This window comes from Elaeis guineensis, chromosome 4 (assembly GCF_000442705.2).
Source record: "Elaeis guineensis isolate ETL-2024a chromosome 4, EG11, whole genome shotgun sequence".
Classification (NCBI taxonomy): Eukaryota; Viridiplantae; Streptophyta; class Magnoliopsida; order Arecales; family Arecaceae; genus Elaeis; species Elaeis guineensis.
In genome coordinates, this window is record NC_025996.2 from 42,375,128 (window position 1) to 42,385,613 (window position 10,486).

At 35.1% G+C, this 10,486-nt stretch overlaps 1 protein-coding gene across 1 annotated transcript; it reads left to right on the forward strand.

Moving 5' to 3' along the window:
* The first annotated feature begins 3,462 nt into the window (after positions 1-3,462).
* Positions 3,463-6,847, forward strand: LOC140857496 (actin-depolymerizing factor-like). The gene is made up of 3 exons (XM_073256455.1): positions 3,463-3,752; positions 4,496-4,761; positions 6,489-6,847. The coding sequence occupies exons 1-3, from the start codon at positions 3,750-3,752 to the stop codon at positions 6,637-6,639; spliced, it is 420 nt and encodes a 139-aa protein (XP_073112556.1). The 5' UTR covers positions 3,463-3,749; the 3' UTR covers positions 6,640-6,847.
* Positions 6,848-10,486: the final 3,639 nt, after the last annotated feature.

A 10,486-nucleotide genomic window follows, 5' to 3' on the forward strand; every position in this document is an offset into this window, starting at 1 on the left:
AAAAGAAGAAAAAAAGAAAAAAAGAAGAAAAAGAAGAAGAAAAAGAAGAAGAAAAAAAAAAAAAAAAAAAAAGAAAAAAAAAAAAGAAGAAAAAAAGAAGAAAAAGAAAAAGAAAGAAAAAGAAGAAAAAGAAAAAAAAAAGAAAGAAAAGAAAAGGAAAAAAAGAGAGAGAGAGAACTCTCTCTCTCTCTCACTTTCTCTCTCTTTTAGATTTTTAGGATTTATAGAATTAATTAAAAAATAAAAAAAAAAATAAAAATAAATAAATATAATTTAGGGTGTCCATGGATTAGTCCGAAAATCCTGGATTTGTCGTCAAGTTGATCCTCGTGGGGACATTAGATTTTAACAATTTTAATTATTTTTAATTCGATAAAATTTTGATTAAAAATATGATATTTGACATATCAGGTTCAGAGAAGGATTTTCGAGATTTCTAGAATTCCTAGTTTGGATTTTCTTTTGAGGTAAGTAGTATTTACTTTTATTAAATTTATCTGGTAAATTATAAATTCTGAATTAAATAAATTTTGCATGCTTGTGATTGAAATTATTTATTGAAATAATTGTTGAAATTATTTATGATTAAAATTAATTGTAGAAAATTATTTATGATTGAAGTTATTTGTTGAACAATTATTATGATGATGTATGATTACAAAGAATGATATGATTGACTTGACTCGAAATTATTTATTTATATTATTTTTAAAAATAATATATGAATTGGAAGACAATATAAAATTGACAATTTGACTGTGTTGAGGACCCCGCCAATGGGGGCATATACGTTGGCAATTGACTGTCCTGAGGATTTATGTCACCAGCGAACCAGCGACATGTCACCAGAGAGACCAACGACAAACCACCAGCGAGACCAGCGGTTCCAAAGGACTTGCTTGCCAGATGATTCGCAGCCCACCGCAAGCAGATACGCGGTATTATGACCCTGCCATAGGGATAATGTGGTCAGAGTCATGGTTGGTAAGAAGAACTTAAGAAATTGATGAATTTAAGATGAAAAACATAATTTGAAATTACGATGAATTGAATTTTATATATGATTGATAGTATGATTATGATTTCATGAAACTACATATTGATTTTGTTTATCAGTAAATCGATATATATAGTATTATTTGCCTGATTTATTCAGTTAAAGGTATACACTGCTTACTGAGCTGTTTAGCTCATGATGAGTTTTATGTTTTTCTTACGGATCCAGAAAATTAGCTGTGATGCGGGATTTCGGTTGGGAGAGTGATTAGAGATGGAGTTAGCTCATTGATTTAGGATTTTCTCAGAATTGATTCAAGACTTTTTTTTTAGTGTTGACTTTGTCAGACAATTATTTTTCTTTTGGACATTGAGTTTTGATTTATTATTTGAAATAAGATTTGATTTATTAAAAGTTGAAAAAATTATTTAACTTTATGTGTAAGATATCATGATGAGAAGCCTTGCATGCTTATGGAAAAAGTTTCTATGAGTATGCGGCGGTTGCCATGACCCTCGATACAAATCTCGAGTCTGGGGCGTGACAGGTTCGCTCTCATTTTGATGAACAATGAGGTTGTAGTAGACATGTTAGATGCACACTCTGGAATGAGCTTTACTCTGCCGACTCAACTGAGCTGGCCAATTGAGATTTAGGATAGGAATGCTTCAACTCTCCTTGGCTATTATAGCAGGGTGGATTTGGGTTAGTCGAGCAACATCTCAGCGGCCATTTTGATCAGTAAAATATACCACTAATAAATCCTCAATATAATATTAGTCCATATTGAGAAGAATAGGAAGCTTTGGCAAAGGAACAGTAGAAAGCCAAGGATCACGGAGAACTTGCATAAATTCGTTCTTCATCACCTTCTCACCTTCACATATTGATATCCAGATAGAGGATGATATCCTTGAACGTGAATAAATAGTCCAGCCGTCATAAAAATTATATTTAGATCCAACAACAGAGAGCTCCAGTTTGTCGGAGGATTGAGCGGTCGTCAGCCTTGCCCATCGTATCAAGCTGTCTTGGCGGAAGCTGGAGGCCTAAACCGCCCGTTTCCTTACACCGGCAAATTTTATCTCAAGAAACTAAATGGAGATTTTGCTGGTAAGTGGACTGTCTCCGTAGATAGCATCCGTCGGTTTTCTCAGTGGTTTCAGGGACCTTCATAGTTACAGAACAGTTTGTTAGAAGGTAAATTGGAACTGAACGGAAAACAGACCGCAACATCCACAAAGTCAGTTTGAGCCTCCTAGAAGTTGCCTGATGGAAGGTAATGTGGCTTTTGGTGACACTAATATGTGGCCCTGATTGTATGTAATTGTTAAGGCCAATCCCTCATCGTCTGGTCGTCGGGAGTAAGCACCTGCAAAGGAAAGTCACACTGATCGGAGATGCTCCGGCGGGGACCTTCCGACGGTCAGTCAGAGAGGAGACTAAAAAAGTAGAGAGGAATCAGGGGATAGTCCTTTTGAGCTCTCTAGCTTCTTTTACATTTGCTTTCGAAGCCAGCAAGCGATCATCAGCAAATAGAAGATGAGAGATTAAAGAACCATCTAGCTCATAAGCTCTGAATAGTACCGTATTTACACCATGATGTAAAGATCGGGACAGCATGTTGGAAAAAGATTGAAGAGCTGGTGATAGTAGGCAGCCTTGCCATAGACCAACTGTAGAGGGCGCACAAGGGGACGCCGTGACTTTTTGACTTATGATCACTATCCACATTGCACCACTTTAATGCAAGTACAGTACTGTGGAGAAGGTTTGGTAAAACTCTAGCAAAGAAGCAATTTCATGAAAAGGTTTGTAAATCAAACCAAAGCTTCAAAATAATGGTCTATATAAAATTATAAACGGCTGTTGTGACAGTTTCGATCTCCTTTCATTATGTTATAATAGGGAGAAAACATAATGCCATTTACTCTATTTTAACACAAATAATAATTTTTTTCTGTATTTGCACCTTTTCCTAGATAAAATAGTATTTTTGCTCAAAATCCAAATTTTCAAGTGAATTGTTCGTCTGTACCATCTGAGAATTTTGTAATGCGAACAGTGATCCGAAAGATCATATCACTAATTTTCATTATTTCCCATTATTTTCGCTGATAAGAATTCCAATTCAAATAAGATATATAAGGCAAATAACGGTCATTATAACTATTGTGATGGCGCATAATGATTTCAGGAGGTGGCCGCTATAACATGATGACTCTGTTTCTGGATAACATCATTAATTTTTTTATTGTCTTTTTAAATATCATGACATCCATTATTTTACTAGTAATAATCATAATCATGTAAGATCTTATAAGCAAATAACAGCTATTATAATCCTTATAGCAACGTACCGCGTTTGAAAGCCATCCATCTTCACGAAGGGGTGATTTGGTGGCCATGGAGGGTTGCACAGCTCTCTACGAATGCAAGACATGCACTGCAGAGAATCCCCACCGGACATCCCGTAGGAGGACTCGGTCAAAGAGCGAAGGATAAATTGAAGCAGGTTGTTCCCAGACGTGGCACCAAGCAAGTGCTTCGAGGACGTTGAGGTCCCCCTGGGCTTTTGCTGGCTCTCCAATCCTCCACCTTTTCCTCCTCCCTTCAGAGCCATCCCCCTAAGAACATCCCCTTAACCGTCTTCCAATTATTCGCTTTCCTCCCCTCTCCTCCTTCCTTTTCCTTTCCCTCCCACTCTTCCTCATTTCCCAGGGACTGGCCAATCCCTCATCGGAAAGCAACCATGGTAACTCTCTCTCTCTCATGAATTTGATGGCTTCTATCAATGCTGTTATTAATTAAAACTTTCTTCTTAAATCCTTAATCACATAATGTTGGCAATGTTTCTAAACACATAATATTAACAATAATTCTGTGCATGTCCTGTGCCAAATATTATTTTATAATTATTAGCTCTTAGAAGATCTACTATAGCCTATGAACCATTGGCAATGTTCTACTTCTATCCATATAACAAACCTGAGATTGTTGAAATAAACTTGTTGCTTGATCTTTCCTTTAAAAAATTTTAATTTTGATCCAATTGCTTTTTATTGTTATAAAAGGTTTCTTCTCAAAGGAAAAAGATATTTATTGTTATTCGAATGAAATTTTGAGCATCATATTCTTTCTGCAATGATAATTGATCTTTTTTTTATATATTTTGCAAAGGAGAATTCTGCATTCTAAATACATAATATTAGCAACATTTGTGCCAGATTTTTTTTCATAATTATTAATTCTTAGAAGATTTATGCGAACTTATGAACCATTGGCAGTGTTTTATCCATATAACAACCTGAGATTGTTGAAATAAAACTTGTTGCTCGATCTTTTATTTAAAAAAAAAAAAATTTAATCCAGTTGCTTTTTATTGTTATAGAATGTTTCTTCTCAAAGAAAAAAGATATTTCTCGTTATTCCAATGAAATCACGAGCATCATATTCTTTCTGCAATGTTAACTGATCATTTCTATATATTTTGCAAAGGCGAATTCTGCATCTGGAATGGCTGTGAATGACGAGTGTAAGCTCAAGTTTTTGGAGCTGAAGGCAAAGAGGAACTTTCGTTTCATTATCTTCAAGATCGACGAGAAGATACAGCAGGTCACTGTGGAGAAGCTTGGCCAGCCCGATGAGAGCTATGATGATTTCACTGCAAGCTTGCCTGCTAATGAATGCCGCTATGCTGTGTTTGATTTTGATTTTGTTACCGATGAGAATTGCCAGAAGAGCAAGATCTTCTTCATTTCTTGGTAATGGTTGCACAACTGAAATTTTGAAATCTATGCATTATGTATTAGCCTTCTCTGTTAATTGCTTATCTATGTCCATTGTTTTCTCCATTCCTTTTTTCAACAAAAGGATTTAAAGCTACTTAATTATGTCCTAGTAATATGAAAGATACAACATCTGAATACTGAATTCATAGAATTTCTTTAGCAACCATCAGTGTAAAATTATTTCATCATGTCAGACCTAAATCACTTAACGAATGAGCCAAACATTTGTCAGAACTTAATATTTTATAGGACTTATTTAATTAGTCAACAAGCCATGGCAAAATAAGAGGTGATTTAGTTGCTTTGGGATATCTGAACTGTGAAGCAGAGGTTTGTATTTTTTTGATGGGATTGAAAAATTATATGTTTTAGCACCAAAAGGTGAAAAATCATAAGATAGAGATAAAATCTGAGAACTTTTTTCATGGACAAAATCTGTTATGTTATTTTCATCATAATTTTAATATTTGAGTTGATTTGAAGCTGAAGATCCCTAAATTTATCCTAGTGTCGATCATCTCTTTGAAGGAAAAGTACTAGCATGGTGTCAAGATGAAATTCCCTATCAAGTGTAGTATGAAAGCATTTGCTAGCTTGGAATGTTTCTTAAATACAGGAGAGAGAAACAAAAAAGGCTAGCATAAGATGAAGAAGAAATTAACTGACCATCTTTTTCCCTTAAATTTCTCTTGAGCCTAGCTCCTGAAGTTGCAAATTCTTCAGTGAGGACCAAGAAATATACACAATTGGCCATGGGATTAGGAAGAAGAATAAGCATCTAGTTTCACTAAAGCCAAAGGTTCTTGTTATAACATATAAGATTCTAATATTCTCTATATAATTCATGCCAAATCAAAAGCATGGATTGCTGAGAGATTCCACTGTCAGAGATAAATTCATGTGAGCAAGTGAAAAATAATAGGAGAACTTAACACCTGGTCCTTTACTTGACTACCATTTTTTATGTTTGGTCCTTACACACTTGCATTTACTGAGGCATGATGCCAGCCTTTTACTAAATTTTGGTCAAAGGGGAGATACTGCCTTTCTTCTAACCAGTCACCTCTGGATTGTGAGAAAGCAAGCAAACCTACACTTTTTCTTCACTAATGTAACAAGCCTACACTTTTTCATCATTTGCATGGTTGTAAGCTTGCTCATAACTGGGTTGACCTAAACAAGCCAACCAAATAAGGAAGAATATTTAATAATGGGGGAAGGAAATTTGGGTGAAGAAAGAGGAAATACCAGAGTATCCTACATGCAATGTTCATAGGAAACTGCAATTACTTTCATGAATTGATCCCTTATTATTTGCTTCTTGTAAGTGTTCTCTGCACAATTATCACTTGAATGTGATTGTTAGGCTAGATAGCATCATCTCCAAATTTAAACTCTTAATTCAGAACTTGAAATCTGTGTGTGTTTCTTGAGAATTTGTTGATGCCATGTAGTTTTCTTCATGCTCTTCTCATCAAAGAAGAAAAGTTCCCAAAAACAAAAATAGGTATCTGGAATAAGAATCAATTTGATGCTAATTATTTCATCAGCTTCATCCATAAATTATAACAAATGCAAGCAAGAGCACACAAGGAATGCATCCTTTATATATCATTGATGCATACAATTATACAAAGAAAATGATTCCACAGGAGCTCCTGCCCAGTATTGGGTAAATTTTACTTCTTGTTTGTGTGCAGGTCTCCTGATACATCAAGGGTAAGGAGTAAGATGCTATATGCTAGCTCCAAGGACAGATTTAAGAGAGAACTTGATGGCATCCAAGTTGAGCTACAAGCAACAGATCCAAGTGAGATGAGCCTTGATATTGTCAAAGGGCGAGCTTTCTGAAGAGCAGATTGTTCATCCTCTGCTTAACTCTGGGCCAGAAGTTTCACTAAATGAGTTATTGGTCTTTATATTTGATGATATTGATATGATCAATTCTTCAAACCATGTTCAAAATGTTATATGTATTCTTTTTCTTGTTGAAGTTTTTAAGAAACGTGACTTGATTGTGACTAAAGGCATTTTATTGATGTAAAATAGATATTCAGATTAAGCATTTGCTATTTTTCTTTGATGAATATTCTGTACCTGTATCATTTTAAAATGTGTGCCTTCCTTCGTAGAGTATTATTTTTAATGAATAATAACTTACTGCAATAACAATTTAATCAGCTATAGTTGAGACCTTTTCCATACAGAGCTTGGAACTGGACAATATCACTACTAGTTTTCATATAATCATGGGCTTACAATTAAATCTGACCACCCCATGGGATAATTATTACGTCCTATTTCCTTGAATTATCTATATGAGCACAAGTATTTAATGGTTACACACAAATAAAATTGATTCCTGAAACAATAACTTATAGTTCAATGCAGCATAATGCATCAAAGAGGGAGATGATGATTGATTTTTGGTTTCATAGCGTATTAGAAAAATTAACCTTCATTCCCTCAAATGGGTGTCATCAGGATCTAGTCTATCACTCCCATAGCCAACAACAAAAGGGAGGGAGGAGGGAACAAAAATGGCAACAATCATGTTTGACCCACATTACCCAAAAAATATTCAGTATCTTCCCCCTCCCCTCTCGAATAGGTGTTATCGACAACAATAAGAAATCTCTAATCATTTTTCCAATTAGAACTACAGAAAATCACATGCCCACTGTTTATTGGAAGTATGATTTTGCAGTCCTTTAGCAGATTCATTGAAAAGGTCTAGGATATATTTGAGGTGTGGTAATTGTTCATGATCATGAATCTTAGGACAGAATTTGGAAACCAAACCATGGTTTGGAGGCACTTTCTTCTTAACCCATCTAGCTCTTTAACATCACTCTTACCCCAAAAAGAACAATGTCTGTTTTGGATCAAATGATGATAATTTATTTATTTATTTATTTATTGAATTGTTGAGGAATTTCTGAAGTTTAACTACTAAATCTTTTATGTATTACTTATACCTGTTCTTATTCTTGTGAACTATGGTTCTGAAATTTATAGTAGTGTTGGGACCGAGTTAAATTATGATGTAAAAGTCTTACAAGGTGAAACAAGAAACTGAATTAAATCATAGATTCTGATCATCATCCAAGGTCCAAATAATAATCCTGCAGGAAAGCACTCCAATGGCATGAAAAGAACCATGCTTTGAAGCTTGTATGTGTTGAGTATCTTGCTCTTAGGGGGTGTTTGGTTCGTAATCAAAATCAAAATGGGAATAGAAATTGAAATGATCTGGAATTGAAATCGGAATGGCCAATCTTCCGAAGCGTTTGGTTCATGATCGGAATCGGAATTAGAATGAAAATTTGAATCCATAGAGGAGAGTAGGGATTGAATTCCATATAGATTGAGCTATTCCCATTCCATCCCGAAATCGAAATCGGAATGGGACTCCTCCCAACCAAACGGTTGGAATGGGAGACATCCATTCCAATTCTGATTCCAGACCCCCACTCCCTCCAATCAAACACCCCCTTAGTGCGAGAATGAAATAGCATGTAGTATCTGTTGAGCATATTAGTACCGAGCTAATGAACATGGATTCACTAACTAAAAGACTCGCTCACAGGAATTTCAAAAATCATGTAGCTCTATCTGTCACGCCCCAAATTCGGGACATTTTATGGTATCAGAGCTTAGGTTATGATCATTGGAGATTATGATATAAATGATTAGGATATGATAGAATAATATCAGAGCTTAAGTTTAAGATCACTGAGATTATGAAGTGATATCAAAACTTTATGTATGATCAATAGGATGTGACAGAGTGGAGTATAATGGATAATATCAGAGCTTAAGATTATGATTATTAAGGACGTGATAGAATGATATAAAGTTTAGGTTGTGATCACTGGAGAATATGACTTAAGTGGTATTTGAGCTTAAAGTTATCATTATACGGGATTGTGACTTTAGTGATATTTGAACTTGAAGCTAGGATCATGAAGAATATGATAGATATAAAAGAAAGGATTTAATAATTTGATTTCGAACCAATAGGTATTATGATGAAATTTATGCATAAGTGGCATATGATGTCTATAATAGAATTGACGAGTTATATCTTGGATTTCAATTAGCAGGGTTGACCTGAGTACGAGAAGTGTTGACTGTGGAATGAAGTGGGAGGTATTGATATGCTATGTTGGGTATATTCGATGACATTAGAATGCTAAACCTATAGGGATAAAGGACATGATAACTTTGCTGATTTTGATGTTAATTTTTTTTTGCAAAGAAAGGTTGGTTTGGAAGTTGTCTAAATGATTGTAAGGTAAATTGAAGGTTAACTCAAATTAATTCTAGACATATTGGATTCTTGAGGAGTAGTGAAGCTTATGTAATAAGTTCAAACATAGAAGGTAGATGAAGATTTAATTTTGATGTGCTATGCCTAAGAGATAGTAATGACAAGAAAATCTTAAATTTTATCCTAAATTTTATATGAAATTTAAAAGTTGGATCTATCTTTGATTGATTTAACATACAAAGATAATTTTATTTTTGATAGACTTAGATAATTTGGTAAGTTGAGGTCAGAGTGCATAGCAAAAGCATGGTGGTCTGAATTGATTAGAAATATTAATCCTTTAAATCAAAAGATATTATGAAATACGTTAGTTATAAATAAGGAAGGATTTTACTGATAATAAAAGGATGCTAGAGAGAAAATCTATCTGATCAAGGAAAGACTCAAGGCAGCACTGGATAGACAGAAGAGTTGGGCAAATAGAAAAAGAAAAGAATTAAAATTTCAGGTTGGTAATTATATTTTTCTAAAAGTATCACCTACAAAAAGTGTCATGAGGTTTGGGAGACATGGCAAGCTGAGTTCGCGATATATTAGACCTTTTGAAATTTTAAGCCGAGTAGAAGATGTTGCTTATGAACTCCCCTTACCATCGGATTTATCTAAAGTGCACAATATCTTTCATGTTTCACCACTGAGAAAATTTGTACTTGATCCAAATAATGTGGTAAATTATGAGCCATTGCAAGTTGATGAAGACTTGACTTATGAAGAGTTTTCCCTCCGAATTATTGATCAAAAAGAGCAAGTGCTAAGACGACGCATCATTCCATATGTGAAGATTCATTGGAGTAATCATGAGGAGAGAGAGGCCACTTGAGAGCTTGAAGATGATATGAAGACGAGATATCCACACTTATTTGAAAATGAAGGTATATTAAATTTCGAGGACGAAATTTTTTTTAAGGGGGTAGAATGTGATAATCCGATTTATTGGGCCTAAAGCCCATTAAGCCCACCCAGAAAAGAAAAAAAAATAGAAAAAAAAAATAGGGGAAGAAGACTCCCGATCGGAGTCTTCTTCTTCCCCATTTCTGATTGAAAATCAGAGTCCTAGGGCCATTGAAGGACCCTAGAATGAGCCCTATAAGAACCCCCCTCCTCTCCTCTGTGAGAGGACATAGCAATCATTGATGATCGCCGGTGTTTCCTCTCCAATTTCTTCGATTGAAGCCGCGGCCCCTCGATTCATGCTCGCCGCGATTCTCGTCGGTGGGATCACCGGAGGCTGAGATAAACCCTTCTTCCTCTTTCTCTCTCCTCTCTCTTTTTTTCATGTCTCTGTGCACAACTGCCGGTGACGGATATTGCCGGATTTCATCGGAGAAGGGACCCCCTGTTTGGTCTCTTCTTCTCTTTGATTTG

Coding starts and splice junctions, on each gene's coding strand:
- LOC140857496 (XM_073256455.1), top strand. Junction 4,762..6,488: donor AAGATCTTCTTCATTTCTTG/GTAATGGTTGCA, acceptor GTTTGTGTGCAG/GTCTCCTGATACATCAAGGG.